Here is a 21,322-nt window from a genome sequence, read left to right as displayed (position 1 = left end):
TCACTTATATCATATTTTATGGAAAAAAATATGCTTCTCGATTTAATTAATCATGGTTTAGAATTTAATGAGCAATATAAAAAATATAAATACAAGTATGATTCACGTATTATTTATAAGAATGAAAAAGTTAAATATTTTATAAGATTTGTTAATATGATTGATCGTGGAAAATTAAGATATCTTTATGATAAATTTATCATAACAAAAAAAATTGATAAAAAATATATTACCAAAAAATGTTCTCGTTTTTATGCTATACTTCAAACTCCTAACAAAACCAAAATACGTCATCCAGAATTACCATGTTACGATAAGCATTCAATAAATATTGGTGGAAAAGAATGTAAGCATATTGATAGATTTATTAATGCTAATGAAATGATCTACAAATATGGTAATGGTAAAGAAAGAAAAATTATCATGTGTCAGGTATGCTTATATATATTTTTAAACTTTTATTTATTTCTTTTTTTTTTCTAGGCACCTGTAAGAGCAACTGTTGATGATACATTTGATATGTTTTATAGATATCGTGTTAAAGTTGTTATTTTACTTGTAAGTAAAGAAGAAATTGATGTTTTAGATAAATGTCATTTCAAATCATATCCTGATATCAATAAATTTGTTCAATCAGCTAATTATGTTCTTATAAATAGAACTACCATTATTGATAAAAATAGTTGCTTCTTTGAACATGATTGTGAGCTTCAACATATAGCCACAAAAAAAACATTACTTCTAAAATTAATTCAATATATGGATTGGCCTAATAAAAGTAAATTTTATCATTTAATTATTTTTTATTATTTATATTTTTTTTAGATATACCTGTTGATAGAAAAACATTATATGGATTATATAAAAGAACTGTTGAATTATGTAAAAATGATTATTTGGTAATACAGTGTAGTTCAGGTGTTGGAAGATCTGGTACATTTGCAATGATCATCCACATGATTGATACAATCGACAAGGAAAACCCATTTGATCCCTTCAAAAGTTTGGACTTTATAAGGCAACATCGTTATAAAGGAGTCCAAACAATAAGTCAATTTTTCCTTGCACTATGTATACTTTATCAACATTTTGAAGATGACATTAAATTTGTTGATCGAAAATTATATGACCAATTTATGGAATTGGCACAAATTGTTTTTGATGGAGAAAAATTAAGTTATTGCTAAATTGATCAACTTGTAGTGTGATTAATAAGTAAAAAAGAAAAAATAAAAAAAAACAATGCTCTATATAAAAAGTTTTGATATGAATTTAAATAATATTTTTATTTTCTTATCATTACAATAATACTATATTTCTTTTAAATATATAATAATTTTAATTATCCCATTTAAATAATATTATAATCTATCTTATGTATGAAAATAAATCATATTTGTACGTTTCTTTGTTATTATTATTAATTTTTATATGAAATTAATTAGAAATTATAACTTATATCACATGCTAGTTTTCTTAAAAACATTTTTTTTAGCAATATTAGTATTTAAATTACCATTATCACTACTACATTTATTACTAAAGTGAAAAATAATTAAACATACTTTAATAGAAAGATATAGAAAGTACATCAGTCATAATGTCTTACACTTTATATTCTTCTAAAATACACCAATTTCCTTTCTTCAATCTTCAAAATGAATCTAATTAGAAACCATCTTATTCCTTAAATCAAAACAACTATTGGTAGCATATAACACCTTATTATATAATATTATAATTAACAAAAATAATAATTACTATTTACGTTAAAAGATAATAAAGTTTTTTTTTGTTATTTTAATTTTATTTAATTTATATGTTAAAGTACTTTATAAAGATAACATTTTTTCTACTATCAATGTTAACAACGTATTTCAGTAATTATTTCTTTTTAAAATTTTATAGTTTTCACAGTTTATAATGATAATAGTTCTACTGAATTTATTGAATAAAAACATTTGGGAGGAAAAGAAAGATAGTGTTGAAAATTTTGTTAAATAAATTTGAAATCACTGATAAATCACATTTGACGCAAACATTATATTAAACGTTTTTATTTCCTATAACTGAACAAAATAAAATTGTTTTTAATTATATTGTTATTAAATTTTTCTTACTTTTAAAAACTATTATACATTACTTGAAATTTATATATATTCATTTTATCAAAATAAACCTATTTCTTATCATTGATCTAAATTTTTTTATAACAAATATATTTCACATATTGAAAAAACATTATACGATTTACTCAAAGTTAAAGTTTACTCTTTACGATAATGATATTAATTATATGTTTATAATTACAAACTTTTTCAACATTTATAATAATATTGAGAAATTACAAATTTCTACACAATTTAAAAAAATATATTAAATATACATATACACACTTAAAAATAACAAAGTAATTGTTAAAAAATTTTTTTAAAAATATCTTAATTAGTTTATAAAATAGAGAAAAAATCTTAGAAAAAAAAAACATCCAAGAATTTTTACAATTAATGAATATCAAAAATAAAAGTAAGCTTATGAATGTAACTTAATAAATCTTAAAATATATGTTATGGTTTTTCTTAATAAAAAAAATTTCAATTCAAAATATATTATTATTATTTTAATCATTTTCTAAATAATGCTTTTTATGAAAATAAATGACTTTTTAACTTTACACATTTTCTTGCATTATTTTTTTAATTTAATCAACATCAAATAATAAAAAATTATTAATTACAATATCACTTTTAATATATCTATATATCTTTATATTAACATTACTTTTGTGTTAATAAAATTAATGTTTTATCAAATTTTTCAGTTGTAAAATAAACAATAACAAAAAAAAATATTAATGATAATAAATAAAAACAAACAAAACAAATCAAAATTAATATTTTTTAACTTTAAATAAAATTAAATCTAACACATTAAATTATTATATATTTTTTAAATACAATTAATTTTTCTTATTAATTATTTCATTTTTAAAAAAGAATTATTTATTTTAATATTTATGTTTCAAACAAAAGAACAAAATATATAATTTTTTAACAAAAAAGAAACTTTTTATGTATATTTTTAATTTCTTAGAAAATTCACTCTTTCTCATTAAAATTAGTGTCATTTTTATTATTTTTTTTTAATTCCATATATTAATGCTTATTGGTAATTAAATATTTATTTTATTAACTTATAATTACTAGTATAACGACATATAAATTATATATTAAATTTTCTATACCTTTTTTAATTATTTTATATTTATTAAAAACTTATTTTATAAATTATTTCTAACATCTGCTAAAATAAATTATTAAATACATATATTTAATGAAATTATAAATCAAATTTTTTGCAATTTTATTTGAAAAATAATATTTTTGCAAAAAAAAAATATAAATAGTTAAATTTTTATTAATTATAAACAATTATTTATTCTATTAAAATAATTTAAATATATTTTTGGAAATCAAATATTTTATTTTACACTATATGTAATTTTTAATAATATTTAATACATCTTTTTTAAATGATTTTTTTTAATAAATAATATATTTTAAAAGTTATAAAATTTTTTTTATTGCTTTTTATAATATTTTTCAAAAAAAATTACTTTAAATTATATAATTTCCTTATTAACTTTAATTTATTTTTAGAAACGAAATTATTAATAATTAAAACAAAATGCTACTTAATAATTTATTAATTTTTTAATATTTATCTGAAAATATTTTTTTTTAAATTTACAGCATACTTATTTTAAAATAAAATGTGATACAAAATTTTATGTTACATGTTTAATTATATTTAAATAATTTAAAAATTAATTAAAAAATGTTTATTTTATTTAAACTATGATTATTCAAAAAAAAAAAATTTTTTTTATATAAAATAAAAAATTAACTATAATATTTGTAAAAAATATATTTAAACCATTATATTTTTTGTCATTGAAACTTTTGTTAATGTTATTTTATTAAAACAAAAAATTTTTTTAAAATATGAACGATAAATTCCTATAAATAGTATAAGTGATAATGGACATACTATACTATAACTTAAATCTAAAAGCACAAATATTTTTTCAGCAACTTTTGACTGAATATTATCTAAAAAAATTTTAAAAATATAATTTTTTAGAATATAAAAACATACATTGAAATGCTAAATGATAATATACATTAGCATAAATAACTAAAAATAATGGCATTATTGTATGAAATAAAATATTTATTGTTAATGTTGTTTCATTTGTACCACCTTTTATCATTGATGCTGCTTGCTTCTTTTCATGTCTTATTTTTATTAAAATTATTCCATTTAATATTAAACTTATTATACATCCACTTATTTGTGGAAATATATCAAAAATAGCAAATATATCTTCTTCTATTGTTCCATATGAATAAAAACCACTAAATGCACCATTTTTATATAGAAATTTTGAAAAAAATATTGAATTAATAAAAGCAGACAAATTAAATAATGTTATTGATATTGAAAAAATCAAATTTTCATAAATATTTATTCTTCGATTTTGAACAATTAACATATATCTTCGATATGTAATAATAATTGGAACCAAAAAATAAAAATTATAAAGTAACAAATTAAGTTGAGTAAAAAATGTTGATACTAATACTATAGTTTTTAATTTATATTTTATCATTATATAACAAAATATATATTGTACTTCTTTATTTAAATTATAAAAAAAACCTGAAAAACCATACAAAATAACAATACTTTTTACTCCTTTTGAACTTTTAAATGGTTCTCTTACAAGTGTTATAAAAATTATATAACTATTTAATATTATAGATATTAATGGTAAAATAAAATTATCACTAAGATTTGTATGTAAATAATTAATATTTACAGTAACTATTGCACTAAAGTGATTTGTAATATTTGTAACCATTTCTCTAAAAAAAATATATCTTATTTTATTATATAATATATTACGTAAAAAAAATACGGTAATTTTAATAATAATAATAATTATTTCATATAAATAAGATAACTATATATATTATATATTATATTTCCTAAAAAACATTAAATTTTTGTAGTTAAATATTTTAAAAACATTTTATTTTATAAATATATTAATTCAATTAAATATAATTATTTTAATAATTTAAATAAATAATTTTAAAAAGTAGCAATTATATAATAATATTTTATTAATAACTAATAAAACTAAATTTATTTTATTTTAAGAAAAAATGATAAAATTTGTTATTTTTAGTTTAGACATATTTATACCAATTAAATAATTTTATTTAATTTTGTTATAATTATTATAGACAAAATTTTAATTATTAAAATTATTTAACTTTGTCAATTTCATATGCTTTTGCCGTTGAATACGCCTTTAAAATTCTTCAAATTATATCTCAAAAATATTATTAATTTCTACTAATATCTTTCTTTAGTTAATTTTTAATTCTGTTGAGAATTTATAAAATTGCTTTATTAGAAACTCTAGAGACATTGATGATCTTTAAAAATATGCATTTACTTTAACAAAGTATATATTTATTATAAAACAATATTAAGAGATAAGCAAAAGTTTATTAATGAATAAAAAAATTAAAATAACCTTTTTTTATGATCAAGTATATTATATATCATTGTATGATGATATTTCTATAATTTTATATAAAATATAAATAAAGTAGTAAAATTATTTTTATAATTTATAAATGTATAAAATTATTAATCTTATTATGTTATTAATTAAAATATTTAAAAAAAACTATTTTAAAATTTAAATATTAAAAAAATTAAATAAATATTATATATATATATGTATTAATTATGTTATATCTATAAACTTTTGCTATTTTAATTCATTTTTTTTATTTATATCATTATTAATAATTATCCTATTTGAAAAATGATCTTTTGCAAAAAGATTATACATATCACTATATTTTGTCATTTTTGGACAATTTTTATCTATTTCTTTTTCCCAATCATATTTATCATCAAATGAATAATTATTATTTTTCATACAATCAACTAAACTTTTATATATTTCTTCATAATTTGGACGTTCATCAAAATTTTCATTTGATATAATATCTAAATTTTTTATTGAATTTTCTAATTCAATTGGTAATAATTTAATTATACATATTGATTTATATGATTTTTTAGTTTCTTCTAATTTATCACTATCAACATTAGACCATGGTAAATCATTACGCATTTCTGTTAATGCAAATAAAAGACTCCAAATATCATCAACACGTTTTTGTTCTTTATCATAATGCATACTCATTGAACAATATCTTTCTGTTCCACGAAAATCTACACGTTTTCTTGCTTTTCTATATCTTATTTTACCAATTTCATCTTCAATTATATATTGTCTTGATAATCCAAAATCAATAAGATGTATAAATCTACATCTCATTACATCATTATTATGTCCAATAACAAAATTTGCTGGTTTTAAATCACGATGTATAAAACCAACTTCATGAAGTTGTTTTACACTATATAATGATTGAATACCTATTCTTAACCATGTACTATCAGTAAATTTTCCATTTGGTACTATACGTAATAAATGTTTAAGACTTTGTCCTAATAATGTCATAAATACATAACTATATTTACTTCTTCTATTAGCTATTGTAATTTCAGCAAATTGTTCTGATTTATTAAATATTTTTTTTATTTTATTAAGTATTTTAACTTCCATTTTTAAACCACAACCACCTTCAGTAAAATTTGATTCTGCTTTAACAACATAATATTCATTAAGTTCATTACTAGGAATACTTGAAAAATCAAATTTTGGTGTTACATTTACTTTACCTTTTTCATATTTTCTAGCTAAATATATACCTCCAAAACCACCTTCATCTATTTTATATATAAGAAGATGATCTTTTAATAATCTTCCTGTTAAATCTGGAAGATTTGTTTTTTCATCTGGAGATGTACCATTTGATGTTGATGTTGTTAAAGAACATTTAGATGATATCATTATATTTATATATTTATTATTTTAATTATTAGATAACAAATAATATATAATATTTTAATTATTTTTATAATATAAATATATATTTTTTATATATATTAAAAAATTTAAATATTAATTTATTTATAATATGAATACATATGTATTATATAAAAAATAATACCAACAATTAATTCTATCATTGATAATATTATAAAAAATCCAAAATATTTTGGATCTGGAAAAAGAAATATTAAACCTGCACTTAATAATGTTAAAGTATAACTTAATGATGTATGAATTCCAAATATTTCACTTCGAATTTCTTCTTCAATCATATGTTGCATTTGTTGATTAACAGCACAATCTCCTATAAATAATCCTAATCTTGAAAATGTTATACCAATTAAATATATATAAATACTATAATTTATATTTGTTAATTCTTTAAAAAAAATATTATATTCAAAAATACTTCCTGGTAAAAAAATTGAAATAACTGATGGTAATAAAAATATTTGTTGCATCTAAAAATATATATACATATATATTATAATAAAAAAAAATTATTTCTTTTTTTTTAAACTTACAAAAAATCCTATAAAACCTGTTTTTTTTAAACCAAAAAATTTTTTAAACAATGGATATAATATTGTTCCTATTAATGCAAAAATAGAACCAATACATCTAAATAAATTTAATGATTGTTCTGAAACATTATTTATTGATGCATATGTAATTGATACTCCACTTAGTTGTAATATATTCATATATGTCAATGATAAAGCAACTGCCACAAAACTTACAGGATGTTTTAAAAATTTAATAATTTTTAATTCATTTTTAACATCTAATTTATTATCATTTATACATGTAGAAATATTTGAATTACAAATAGTTTTTAATTTTTCTTCTTCATGTCGTCTTTTTTTAATTCTTTTTAATCTATTAACATTTTTGTAGATAAAATTTAAAAATAAACTAATAATAATCCACATACTTATGTTAAATATGCAAAATACAATTGATGCCATTTGATAATTTAAATAATTCATAACAAATCCTGTAATAATTGGTTCAATTATAAATGAAATTTGATAAATTAAAGCACTTATTGTATTATAATAAGTTAACTTTTTATCATTTTTAAACTTTTTTGATCTAATTGATTCATCATCAAATTCATTTTTCTTAAATTCTTTTGATAATATTACAATCCAATCTTTTGTTAAGACAAGTCGTATTAAATTATAAAAAAATGATCCTATAGATGTTGAAATAACAGAAATAAGTAAACTAAAATAACAACTATTTGATATTTTATTTATTTTTTCTTCATTTAAATAATTTAATTTAAAAGCAAAATTTATAGCTATACATGAAATAATGCTTAAAATTGTTACTATACATAACAAAACTTTTATACCTATATAAATATTATATTTATATTTTTTTTAAATATTATTACATACCATAAAATCTACTATGTTTATCAAGCCAAGCACCACCATAACCTGTAAATATCATTAACATTAATGATTCAATACCCATATAAATTGACATCAAACGAAATTGACCAAAATTTGAAAGAACAAATGTTTGAATAAACCACCATAATCTATCTGTCTAAAATATATACTTATATATATATATTTATATTATTAAAATATACTTTTACATACCAAAACTAATATAGCAAATGATCCAAAAAACATTCCATCAATTTTATATTGTTTTTTCATCTTAGTTTTTAAAAAAAAAATAAAATATTTAATATAATAAAAGTTTGACAAAATAATTTTTAAATGATATACTTTCTCCTATTATATAATAAATAATTTTTAATACCATTTTACATAAAATTACCATTTTTAACATTTGAAATATAATAGGTGTAAAACAATAAATTTTTTTTTTAAATATAATCATATTATTATTTTATAATATAACTTTTACATAAAATTTATTATATCTTTAGATTAAGAAATAGCTAAACAATACAAACTATTAATTAATGAATAATCTATATATATATAATGTTTCCATGCTGCTAAAATACCAATACTAATATCATTTGTATTATCTGGAGCATATGCAATATCTTTTAATCCTGATATCTTAAATTTTAATTCTTTTTTTATACATTCTAAAAAAGTAGGTAAAATTATTTTTCCTTCTTTCACTTTATGATTTAATAATAATTTATCATTATTAGACATTTTTTCCATATAATTACTAATATCAATTTTTTTAACTTTTGTAACAATTTTTTCAAATTTTGATATTAAATTTGGAAAATTAACTTCAACAATTTCAGTTAATGATTCACAATTTTTTAATATTTTTTTATTTAATTCATCTAAACTTTTTAATTTTTTATTTTCAGGCACCATAATAGAACCTTCAAGTTCCTTATAACTACATTCATAATATAAATTTGAAAATCTCAAGTTTCTATCATTAATTATTTGTGTTAAAAAATCATAACTAGATTCATTTAAATCATCAAATGATGTATATAAATTCCAACATTCAATACATAAATCATTAATATTTCTTAACATTACCTTGAAATAATTAAAATCTTCATAAAAAATTCATTAACAATATATAAAACATACATCTTCATATTTTCTTAAAACCGGTAATTCTTGAGATATTGGTACAACCATATTTAAAATAATAGATTCTTACTTTATATTATTAAAAATTTAATTACATAGAAAAAAAATTAAACTTGATAAAAGATATATCTTACATATATATGTATTGGAATAATGTTAATTTGAACAACTAATTAATATTTACAATCATATACAAAATATAGAAACATTTAAAACTTTTCAATTTATTAATAAAATATTAAAATAAGAATTTTTTTTTCTAATTATAAACTTTTTTTTATTCTTAAATTAAAAGTAAAAAAATATAATAAAATTTAAATTATAAATTTGATAAATTATAACATTTGATTTAAATATACAATTTTTCTACATCAAATTTAAACAATCATAAATTTTAAATTATCAATTATAAAAATCATTTTAAAATTAAAAAAAAACAACATTCCTTATATCATATTAAAAGAATTTTACATTTATCATAAAAAGAATTTAAATTTAAAAATATACAAAAAAAAACTACTAATTTTGTGTTATCACATACTTCATTGTACAAAAAATAATTCTTCATATTATTATCAAATTCCTTTTTTTTTCTGCATTTGATTTTATTTTTTATCTAATTCTTTAAATAATAATTAAAAAATGGTTGCCTCTATACATAATATTTCTTTAAAAATAAGTATATATTGTGATTAAAATAATTATAACCATTTTCATTCAAATAACAACTCCTATCACGATTTGTCGTGGAAGAATGATGAGTAAATGTTAATAAAAATAATCTTCCATTATTTCTTTTATTTTATTCTTATAACATTTAAAGTTAACTTTCTTCTTTATATTAAATTAATTATCCTTTCATTATAGATATATTTTCATTTTTTTTATTAAAATGGCAAGTGCAAAACCAATACGTTTTATTGGAAATTATGATTATTCTTCTGAGGGTAAATTTTTATTTGAAATATTATGCCAATTAAGAAATATGGGTTGTGGAAGAATTGTTACAAAAACTGAATGGAGTAGAAAATGGCCTAATGAACCTAGTTATATTAGAATTGTCAAAGTATGTTCTTTTTTTTTATTATTAAAATAATTTATTTTGTTATATTATTTAAGGCTCGTCCAGAAATGGATCCCTGGCAACAAAGAGGTTCAGTCTTTGGGGAATGGGTTTTTAGAGGAAAAAATTTAGGTATATATGAATTTTCAAAAAATCTTAATCGAAGTGATTGGAAATTAGTACCAAAATTAGAAGAAGAAAAATTAATAAATAATAAAAATTCAATGGAAAACATTGTTTTTCCTAAAACATTTCCTTTACCACCATTACAACTTCATTTATCAAAAAAATTTGCTCAAAAAACAGGACAATCATTTAATGAAAAAAATCTTAGATCTTCTCTAAAATTATCTATTGATCCTCAATTTAAAATGATAGAGAAATTTATTGAACAAAAAGATACAAAAATTGGAAGAAATATTTATGAAGAATGTGATAAAGAAAGTATCTTAAAATTATATGGCGATATGTTACCAACAAAAGTTGAAGCATGGAATATTGGTGAAGCTTATGTTAAACGTCGTTTTACAATTGATCCTAATGTTTAAAAATTATATACCTAGCATTGTTACCTTAGGAATATAAAAATACAACTTAATTTTATGTTGTTTTTTTTTTTAAATTTTTTTCATATATTTAGAGGATAATAATTGTATATATTTAAAAAATTTAAATTAAATATATTTTTTTATCTAAAAAATTATAACAAATTATTATTTTTTTTAATTTAATTATTACTTTGTTATTTTGCTATTTTTAATATTTGTTAAATTTCCCAATTCAAGTGTATTATTAAAATTATTTATATGACCGCTAAAAATATGTGGTGATAAAATTTCAACAACCATTTTTTCATTGGAATTTATTAATGGCGACAATATTCTTGGAGATAACACAACTATACCATTTTCATCTGATGATAATATATTTGGTGATAATAAACCTGGAGATAAAACTTCCAAAAACATATATTGTGGTGATAAAATTTTTGCTTCCATTATTTTTGGTGATAAAATTTCAGCCATAAATATATCTGGTGACAATACCCAACTATTTATAGCAGATGGTGACAAAATTTCTGTTCTAAAAAAACCAGGTTTTAAAATTCTTGCAAATAATGCATTTGGTGATAATACAGATGCAACAAAAGCTTTAGGATCAAGTATTTGAAGAGAAAAAGCTTCTGGTGAAGCAATTTCTGCCATAAATGCTTCTGGTGATAATATTGCAAAGTCAATAAATACAGGTTCATTAATACTTGTTGAAAATACAGATGGTTTCAGAATTGAAAAATGTTCATTTTTATCTTTATCATCTTTTTTTTCATCATTTATATCACTTAAATCTTCTTTTTTTTCTCGTTTATTTCGATTATTTTTATTATTTATAGTAAATAAATTTAAATTTACATCTCTCCATTTATTTTTTATATCATTATTTTCTCCTAAATTTATTATACTTTTTTCTAATATATCTTCTAATTGATCTTTTGATAAATATGATATCTCTGTCAGTCTTTTATTATTATATTTAAAAAAATTCTTTTCAAATAAAAAATCAATTTGTTTTTTATTTAAAAAAGAATATCCATTATTGGTATAATCATTTTTTTGTTCATTACTTATTATTTCTTTAAATTTCATAAATACTTTTTCCCTATTCTCAACAGCAATAATATTTGGATATATAATATTTTTCATTTCTATCATTTTTTTATCTAAACTTTCAATTGTTTTATTAACAATAATTCCTGCTCCACTAACATCTATTAAAATGTTAATCCAATGATTAATTTCATTATTACTTAACGATGTTGATTTTAAAATTTCTGGAATTGATAAAAATCCATCTTTATTATGAAAACTAAAAAGTGTTGGTGATAAATATTCATTATTTTTATTATTGCTTTCTTCAGATGTTGGAAATAAATTAAATAATCTTGGTGAAAAAATTAAATATTTTTGTTTTTGAGAAATATAATTATTAAGAATATCAATTATTTTTGAAAACATATTATTATTATTATTAGATATTTCTTTTTCTTCTTGAAAAAATTTATATTTTATAGAATAATTTAATTTGTTTAATATTTCTTCATTTTCTTTACTTTTTTTTAAAATATATTTATGAACATATTCCTTCATTATACCATATTCTTGAAGATAATGCAATTTTTTTAAATAAAAAGGTAAATCATTATTATACAATGAATCAATCTGTTTTTTATTTTTATCTACAAATTTATAATCACGTTTTTTTCTAAAATATATTTTTTTTGATTTTGTTAAATTCTTTTCTAATATTCTTCTACAAATTATACAACTTTTAGGTCTATTTATTCTTTTTCGTTTTTTTTCAACTTTATCTGTTCTTTTTATAATACTTATTTTAAATAAATTATCTTTTTTAATTTTATTTTTTTTGTAATAATTTTTAACTTTGATAACATTTCCAACACATTTAGCTAAATCTTGTAAAATTTTGGCATCTTTCATACAAATATTAAATATAACACTCTCTTCTATTGGTAATGTTTTTAAAATATTCTTAGCTTTACTCTAAAAATAATATATAATCTAAAAAAAAAACTTTAATTTACCTTTAAAAAAAATTTTATTGAAATAAGATGATATAAATTATTAATTTTAGTTAAATCAAATATAAATTTTGTACTTTCTAATTTATTATTTATTTTCATATAAACATTTAAATTTTTTGTAAAAATTAATATAAGATAGTAAAAAGTAAATATAACTTTTGAGTACATTTAAAATCAAAAATAAATATATATTTTTTTAAATAAATATAAAAAAAAATAATATATATTTATTTTATATATTTAAATTAAAATATTTTATATTGTAAAAGATTATCTAATATGGGTATGTCCTTGGTGAAACTTTATTAAAATGTCGCATTAATAATACTAGGTTAATTTTTTATATTTTAACTAAAATAAATGATTATAAAATAACTTTTTTTTTAGTAATTAAAAGATTTTTAATATATATCATTATGTAATTAATAACAAAAAAAAATGAAAATATGTAATTGTTAATAGTATATATTTAAATCATGATTTACCTATTTATGGTATAATAATAACCGAAAGTGTGAAATTGTTTTGAAAACAAATTTTTAATAGAGAAAGTTTTTTTTTTTTCAAATTTAAAATAATAATGTTTATAGAAATAAAAGTATATCTTAACATAAAACTATTTTTTTTTATATTTTATAATATATGTAATAATTAAATAGTTTTGTAATTCATTACGAATTTATGTGATTTTCTTAATCCAACATATAATAAATATACAATATTTCCAGAAGATTTTATAACAGCATTTTTTAAATTTCCACAAAATAATGCTCCTGAAACACTTTTATCATTTAAATATTTGATTTCTACACCAGTATAGTGATTACATTGTTCTCCTGGAATTAATTTACTATATTTAATATGAAGTTTAATTTTTTTCTTTTTTGGAGATTCTATTTTATATAAACATCTTTTTAATCCACTTATTCTTAATGTTTTAAATTTATATTCAGATTTTAATAATAATTTTCCACAATTTGATTGAAAAGTCCATATTTTTTCACATGACGTTCCATTAAAAAATCTTGGACATAAACACACAGAACAATTATTTGGATTTTGATAACCATTATTTTTACATTTATTTTTATTTTTACATTTATTTTTACAATAATGTTTATTTAAAATTTTAACATCTGTAAAAGATAATTGGTATAATTGTCCCATTGTTTTTGAATAGTATGGTTTTTTTGCTTTTGTTGCTGGTTTATCATTTTTTGAACCAGCAAATCTATCATACAACATACATGAACCATAATTAAAATTTACTCCATAATTTTTTGTTTTATATTTTAAAAATATTTTAAAATTAACATAAACTTCTGGTGATATATTTTCTTCTAAAATTTCTAAATATCTATCTCTATCTTTTCGTGACATTTCATGAAGTAATCCTAAAGCATGAGCTGTCTCATGTTGAATTCCACCTTTCTTATTACAATCTGGTCCAATAGTTATATTTTGTGGTATTAATCTTTTACTTTTTCCTTAAAAATATTAAATTTATAAAAAAAATTTTTTTCATATATTTACCTACAATAGACATACATTCAGATCCATTTATATATTCTAATCCTGTTCCTATTAATTGATTAACTCTATTAAATCTTATACATGTTTTTTTTTCAATATCATTTAATGCTTTTAAAATTTCTAACTCATCTAAATTATCTTTTATTGTATAATTTATTGGAAGTTCCCATCTATATTTTGGACTTTCTAATATTGATTTTTTTTCTCTAATATAATCATAACTTTCATCCCATTCTAACTTTTCATTAATTAAATTTTTTTTCTAAAAAAATTTTAATGTTTTTTATTTTTTTTTTAATTTACTTTTTCAGATAAAATTAAAGATACAAATAATAATATTAAAATTATAGAAATTAATAATTTATAATAATAAAAAATTATTAGCATTTTTTAAAATGAAACAAATTTTTTTATATTGATTTTTAAATGTAAAATTATTTTTTATAAATTTTATATTTATTTTGTTTGTTTATTTATTTATTTATCCTTTTAAAAATCAATTTTAATTTAATTAAATCGTTTTAATTTTCTATTTAATTTTCTATTTTTTTTTTAAATAATTATTTATTTAATAATATTAAATTTATAAAAATTATTACATTTAAAAAAAAAAGTTAAAAATATAAGAATACTTCTATAAATAATTTATTCAAAAGTCACATAATGTATTCTAATGACATTTTTTTTATATAATTATTTTTTTCATAAAAACTTGCTCTCATCTACTTACTTATTTATAAGATTTTTAATTTCAAGTTTTATTTTTGTTTACAAATATTTTTGAGTACTAAAGTTTTAATCCACTAATTTTATCATTATTTTTATGTTCTTTTGTTGTTTTAAAGTAACTATTTTTGATATCACAATTAAATAATTCTTTACAAATTTATGGAAGAAATAAAAGTTTGTGATAGGTATAATTTTTGTGACTTCATCACTTTTTCACTACATCGTTCTTTTTACAATTTTAATTTAAACATTTTAATTTTTTTTTCTACATATATCATTACAATAAAATAAATTATTAAGTTTAATATCACTGAAAATTGTCTAAAATATTTGACTAATGGTTTCTCAAAAAATGATAACTTTTTATTAATAAATTAAGCTAAATATTTTAAGAAAATACATGTTTGTTATATTATATAATTGATCCAAAATCATATCTTTAAATATAAGTAGTGGTTGAGAGATCAATATTAAAATTACCAAATAATTAAAGATCAACATTTTTATCAATGATTTTATATTATTATTTTTATCACATTTTCTTATGACGTGTTTAAATCAAGAACATATATTTTTTCACGATGAATTATTCAATTTTCTTCATACACCTCTTTCTGATACTCATACATTGTAATTTTTCTTCATTTACTTTTCTAAAAAAAATAACTAAAAACATTCACTTTTAAAAAAAGTTTTAATTTTAGAAACTTACTTTCTTTTTTAATAAATGTTTGTTATAGCTTGGAAATTAATTTCTCAATCAACAATTTTATTTTTTACTATGTAAAAAAAACTTTTTTATAACATTGGTAATTTTTATTGATTTTTTTTTAAATTTTTTTAAGATTACTTTTAACCTCTTTTATATCTTCTTTTCATATTATTGATATGTAAAGATAATAATTTTTTAAATTTTTTGAAAAATTGTTATTCAATTTATTAACAAAAGTTACTACAATAATATCTAAAAATCGTTTTTATTCTATTAATAAAAAAAACAGTTCTTTTTTATACTATTTATTTACATATTATAAAAAAATATTTATTTGTTATTTCAGTAACAATACAATTTTACTAGAAATAAAAATATTAATTTTTTAAAACTTTTTTAAAATTTAATAGAATTTGTTTTATTATTTATTTTAACTTGTGATAATCTTAAAAAAAAAATTAAAAATTTTGACAGAAAAAATGTTTAGATATATTACAATATATTATTTATAAAAAATTTTAAAGTTTATTTTTTTTAATATTGTAAAAATGATATAATTCTTAATATTAGATAATAATATAAATAAAAAAAAATTGTTAAATATTTTGTATATTATATTTTAATAAATGATATTACTCCAACAAGATAAGATAACATTTGCATAATTTTTGATAGAAGACAATCAATTCTATTTTTATGAGCATTTTTTAAAAATGTTATTGTATCTGTTTTTCTAGAATATTGTTGAAGACGATTAAACAATTCCATTTCTTCTTTATAATTATTATTACGATTTCGTTTATCACTTTTTTCTTTAAAATTTTTTTTATTACCATTTTGATTTTTTTCAAATTTTGATTTCTTTTTACTACGAAGTTCATTTCTCATCTTTTGATGTTCTTCATTACTTTCTCTCTCTAATTTTTGATATTTATTATAATAATACCATGTTTTATAAAGAAGATTTATTTCTCCAATTATAAATATTTTCAATTTATTAATATCTTTTGGCCAACTAGGATTTACTAAAAAGATTCATTAAATAATAATTATTAAAAAAAACATACTTGTTTGAATATTTCTAAATGCTGTATTTGTATAATAAAAACAATAACAATGTTCACTGTTATTAGTTATCCAAAAATTTTCACCATGTGTTTTCTTTTTTTCTTCAAGTTGGGATTTAGTCCAATCTTCATCTTCAGCAAGAAGATTATATGCAACTTTTTTGGCTAATTTTATTGTATCATAAGGTATTCCTAAAGATAAACCTTTAGAAAGTAAATTATTCCATAAGTTATTAATATCCATTATTTGATCACAACTACATTGATATGTCTGGACAAAATTAAAGTTTTTTTTTCTATCAATATTTATATAAATACTTTTATTTTGTTGAACCACATTAAACATTTCTTACCAATTAATTTAATATATAAAATATTGTAAAATATAATTTAAAATAATTTGATATTTTAATTTAAATCTCTATACAACAAATTATTAAAAATTTTTTGATTTTCAATTTTTAGTATTCAAATTCAATGAAAATTAAGATAACGTACAAAACAAAATTATTAGACATTTTAATATAATCTTTATTTTGAAAATTTTTTATATCAATATAAAAAATATATATAGTATCATTAGTAATCATTTAATTTTACATTAATTTTAAATTTTTAGACAATGTGTTAATAATTAATAAATAAAAATTATTAATAAATTTTTTGAATATATGTAGAGAATCTTCATATTGCTAATGAAACACTTACATAAATATTTTAATATTCATATTGTAAAAAAGTAGATATAAAAATATTTTTGTATTTTTTTTTATCACTTAACAATTGAATATATATTATTAAACTTGACAAACAATTATTTAAATTTGTGAATTAGTTTACTTTAAAATAAATAAATTTTTAATATTTAACATATTTAAAAAAATAATTTTTTATATAATAAAGTTTATAAAAGAATAATTATAATTTTAATAAAGGTTTTTTTTAATACTTAAAATATAAAAAAAATTGAATTAAAGATTATATCTATACTTAAAATTCTAATTTTGTATTTATATACTTACCATATGAAGTATATAAAATATGATTAATTAAAAATTATTCATACAAATTCTTTTTTTATTTAAATATACATATATTAAAATTATTTTTTGTTTAACTTTATAGATCAATATTTTTTTTTATTTTTTTAATATCTTTTATATTATATAATTAAATTTTTTTTTCTACGTAACTTATTTTCATTTTAATAGTTTTCATGTATTATATCTAAATTTTTATTATTATAATTTTTAATATTTTTTTATCTATTTAAAATTTTATAAACTTTTTATATAATATTAATAGTAATTTTTTAATATGTTATATTCCCTTTTTTTCTCACTTATTACATACTTTATTTCAGATAAATAAAAATAATATATATATATACATAAAAGTTTTATATGTTTATTAATATAATTATCAAATTTGTCAATTCTATTAAAAATATTAAAGAATATACTAAATATTGACTAGATAGTGGTATTCTGTTTTACGAAGTTTCATTACTAATAATTAACTTCAGGTAGAATAAATGTATCAAAAATTGGTTGTAGACAAAATGCTTTTAAAATTTATATTTAAAAGTATATAAAAAAAAATTTTTTAATTTATTAAATAATATGTAATTTAAGATCAACATTAATCTTATTATAAAATTATATATATAAGTTATACGACATTTCAATAATTTATATGTAAACATTTTACAAGTATTAAATTATAAAACGAATTTTCACTTTATTTGTTATAATATAATTTATTATATCTTTTTTCAAAACAATTATTTAATTAACTATAATTTTTTAAATTAACAAAATGGTATTAATAAAATTATTTTTTAAAATTGTTATTTCATAATATAACAAACAATGTTTTTTTTATACTTGTAAATTTAATTTAATTAAGCTTTAATCTTTTATTTTATTAATATAAATCTTTAAATAAAACTAATCTTTTTTAAATGATATTATTTATATAATTTTATTTTTTTGTATACCTTAATTTCTTTTAATAATTATTATATATTTATAAAATAATTACTATTTTTTTTTGAAAAAGAAAAATTTTATAATTATAAACAACATGATATAATCTTAAAAGTATTTAAAATTATTTTTGAGTAAAAATTAATTATAAACATTGATAAGATATTTATTTTTAAGTAAATATTCTAAAAAGGACAAGTGGAAATTAATATCAACTTATATTTTATTCAAATAAAAAATTTATTTTCTAATTATTAAAATAATAAATTTTACAAAATGTTTATCTTTAGTTAATAATTATATTATACAAAATAAATTTGAACTCACATTTTACTTTCATCCTTTTCATATGAAACAGTTTTTGAAATTAATTTTGGTTTATAATCTAACATAATAACATTTTTTCCATTATACCCGTTGTTGTATAAATTTTCTGTTTCTAATTCATCTAATGACATAGAATCATCATTAAATGAATCTTGTAAATAATTTGTATTTTTTTTTAAACAACAATTATTTTTTAAACGAGGTGAATGTAAAATTGATGAATTTGTTGAAGATATACATTGATAAGAAATTTTATAATTATTATTATGATTATTATATTGTTTTATTGTATTTATAATTTTTGATGTATTATCTTCAAAAATAAAACAACAGCATCTTCCGCTTTGCCATTCTAATAGATATCTTATATAAGCACCAACAACAGAAAATAAACAACCCATCGCTACAAGAAAAGTAGAGAATGCATGAAAATAACAAGCATATCCAAGATATTGCTAAAATATTTATTAAAATAATCATTTTATCATAATATTCTTACCGTATATTCCATTTCTAATCCAGTTAGTTTACTTCCTTGGGGTGAAATAGCATAAACGATAAAAGAAATGTCAGCCATAACAAGACAACTAGTTGAGATAGTTGAAGATACTACATGTAACAAAGCATTTGGCACAAAACACGGTGAACATAAACCAGTTATAGTTGATATTCCACCAAAAATATTAGCAAAAATAGTAAAAAATAGAATTGCTCTATGATGTGGTAAAAATCTATGCATTAATACTTCTTTTTGACCATTTTCATTTATTTCCTGTATTGCATAATTAATATTTTTTAATGTATCATGATCAAATTTTGAAGCACATGTATGATGATATAAAATTCCTAATGGTGAAGATATTGGAATATTATTTGTTGAGATACAATCATATAATATTCCATGTTCATGAATAGCATTTAATTCAACTAAATCTACAATTTGCCATCTTGTAGAAAACATCGATATTGTTGCAAAAAAACATCCTATACATGTAAATATTACACTTAAATATACAAAAATTCTATGTAATTTTTTATTTGAAGTAACAGTAGGCATCATAAATAATAATAAACTATCAATTTTATTTTATTTAATATATAAATATTTCTTTTGGCAAAATAATTATTATATGTATATATTGTTTAATTTAACATTCCTAAAATTAAAAATAGATTAAAAATTATGTTTAATTTTCTCATTGACAATTAAACTATAAGAAAAAAAAAGCCCAGTTTATTTTTACTATAGCAACTAAAAATAATAGAAATATGACAATATTATGTATAAATGGTCATTATAAAAATTTTATAAAAAGTAAAAATACATTACTATAAAGCAATTAATTTTTTAAACCATATACTTTCATATATATATATATATATATAACCAGGAAACTTTATTTTCTTTCATTGATATAAAAAGATAATTATTAAGGAAAATATATATAAAAATTTATTTTTAAACAGACAAAATAGTTTAGAATAAAATTTTATAAATATAAAATATTCTTGAAAACGTTTTAATTACTATATATTTTTTGTTTTTTTTTTAATACTTTCTAAATATGGTATAACTTTTTAAATTTATTATATGAAATAAATTTTATTCAAAGTATTTGTTATATAATAGTATCTCATGATATAAATCAAATATATATTTTTTTTTATTTTTGGATATAAATTTATTTTTACAATATA

At 17.3% G+C, this 21,322-nt stretch overlaps 11 protein-coding genes across 11 annotated transcripts in view; 3 read left to right on the top strand and 8 right to left on the bottom strand.

Moving 5' to 3' along the window:
* SRAE_0000028200 (Protein-tyrosine phosphatase,receptor/non-receptor type domain-containing protein) overlaps nt 1-50 on the top strand; it is a gene marked incomplete at both ends in the record, with an annotated part of 2,202 nt that extends 2,152 nt beyond the window's left edge. The window contains one exon of the mRNA XM_024646153.1: nt 1-50. This exon is cut by the window's left edge and continues 2,152 nt beyond it. Coding sequence (XP_024500363.1) covers nt 1-50 — 50 coding nt within the window.
* A 106-nt stretch (nt 51-156) lies between these two features.
* On the top strand, nt 157-1,187 carry SRAE_0000028100 (Protein-tyrosine phosphatase,receptor/non-receptor type domain and Protein-tyrosine/Dual specificity phosphatase domain and Protein-tyrosine phosphatase, catalytic domain-containing protein; the record flags this gene model as incomplete). Its single annotated transcript, XM_024646151.1, has 3 exons — nt 157-432; nt 484-778; nt 826-1,187. 3 exons carry the CDS (start codon nt 157-159, stop codon nt 1,185-1,187), a joined length of 933 nt encoding a protein of 310 aa, XP_024500362.1.
* Nucleotides 1,188-3,930: 2,743 nt separating this feature from the next.
* On the bottom strand, nt 3,931-4,555 carry SRAE_0000028000 (Hypothetical protein; the record flags this gene model as incomplete). Its single annotated transcript, XM_024646150.1, has 2 exons — nt 3,931-4,112; nt 4,159-4,555. The coding sequence occupies 2 exons, from the start codon at nt 4,553-4,555 to the stop codon at nt 3,931-3,933; spliced, it is 579 nt and encodes a 192-aa protein (XP_024500361.1).
* Nucleotides 4,556-5,848: 1,293 nt separating this feature from the next.
* On the bottom strand, nt 5,849-7,006 carry SRAE_0000027900 (Asator; the record flags this gene model as incomplete). The annotated part of the gene is made up of 1 exon (XM_024646149.1): nt 5,849-7,006. The coding sequence occupies one exon, from the start codon at nt 7,004-7,006 to the stop codon at nt 5,849-5,851; it is 1,158 nt and encodes a 385-aa protein (XP_024500360.1).
* A 116-nt stretch (nt 7,007-7,122) lies between these two features.
* On the bottom strand, nt 7,123-8,724 carry SRAE_0000027800 (Solute carrier family 40 member 1; the record flags this gene model as incomplete). The annotated part of the gene is made up of 4 exons (XM_024646148.1): nt 7,123-7,509; nt 7,573-8,408; nt 8,455-8,608; nt 8,665-8,724. The coding sequence occupies 4 exons, from the start codon at nt 8,722-8,724 to the stop codon at nt 7,123-7,125; spliced, it is 1,437 nt and encodes a 478-aa protein (XP_024500359.1).
* Nucleotides 8,725-8,961: 237 nt separating this feature from the next.
* Nucleotides 8,962-9,654, bottom strand: SRAE_0000027700 (Hypothetical protein; the record flags this gene model as incomplete). Its single annotated transcript, XM_024646147.1, has 2 exons — nt 8,962-9,549; nt 9,604-9,654. The coding sequence occupies 2 exons, from the start codon at nt 9,652-9,654 to the stop codon at nt 8,962-8,964; spliced, it is 639 nt and encodes a 212-aa protein (XP_024500358.1).
* Nucleotides 9,655-10,498: 844 nt separating this feature from the next.
* SRAE_0000027600 (Hypothetical protein) lies at nt 10,499-11,217 on the top strand (the record flags this gene model as incomplete). Its single annotated transcript, XM_024646146.1, has 2 exons — nt 10,499-10,672; nt 10,726-11,217. 2 exons carry the CDS (start codon nt 10,499-10,501, stop codon nt 11,215-11,217), a joined length of 666 nt encoding a protein of 221 aa, XP_024500357.1.
* A 140-nt stretch (nt 11,218-11,357) lies between these two features.
* On the bottom strand, nt 11,358-13,367 carry SRAE_0000027500 (Moulting cycle MLT-10-like protein family-containing protein; the record flags this gene model as incomplete). Its single annotated transcript, XM_024646145.1, has 3 exons — nt 11,358-11,361; nt 11,408-13,227; nt 13,269-13,367. The coding sequence occupies 3 exons, from the start codon at nt 13,365-13,367 to the stop codon at nt 11,358-11,360; spliced, it is 1,923 nt and encodes a 640-aa protein (XP_024500356.1).
* A 552-nt stretch (nt 13,368-13,919) lies between these two features.
* SRAE_0000027400 (Astacin-like metalloendopeptidase) lies at nt 13,920-15,188 on the bottom strand (the record flags this gene model as incomplete). The annotated part of the gene is made up of 3 exons (XM_024646144.1): nt 13,920-14,755; nt 14,802-15,063; nt 15,105-15,188. 3 exons carry the CDS (start codon nt 15,186-15,188, stop codon nt 13,920-13,922), a joined length of 1,182 nt encoding a protein of 393 aa, XP_024500355.1.
* Nucleotides 15,189-16,854: 1,666 nt separating this feature from the next.
* Nucleotides 16,855-17,553, bottom strand: SRAE_0000027300 (Hypothetical protein; the record flags this gene model as incomplete). The annotated part of the gene is made up of 2 exons (XM_024646143.1): nt 16,855-17,267; nt 17,310-17,553. 2 exons carry the CDS (start codon nt 17,551-17,553, stop codon nt 16,855-16,857), a joined length of 657 nt encoding a protein of 218 aa, XP_024500354.1.
* Nucleotides 17,554-19,620: 2,067 nt separating this feature from the next.
* Nucleotides 19,621-20,585, bottom strand: SRAE_0000027200 (Clc protein-like family-containing protein; the record flags this gene model as incomplete). The annotated part of the gene is made up of 2 exons (XM_024646142.1): nt 19,621-20,079; nt 20,124-20,585. 2 exons carry the CDS (start codon nt 20,583-20,585, stop codon nt 19,621-19,623), a joined length of 921 nt encoding a protein of 306 aa, XP_024500353.1.
* Between the last annotated feature and the right edge of the window lie 737 nt (nt 20,586-21,322).

The sequence above is a fragment of the Strongyloides ratti genome, scaffold srae_scaffold0000001 (assembly GCF_001040885.1).
Source record: "Strongyloides ratti genome assembly S_ratti_ED321, scaffold srae_scaffold0000001".
In the NCBI taxonomy this organism is placed as follows: Eukaryota; Metazoa; Nematoda; class Chromadorea; order Rhabditida; family Strongyloididae; genus Strongyloides; species Strongyloides ratti.
The sequence above is the reverse complement of the archived record's forward strand: the minus strand, read 5'-3'. Positions and strand labels throughout refer to the sequence as shown.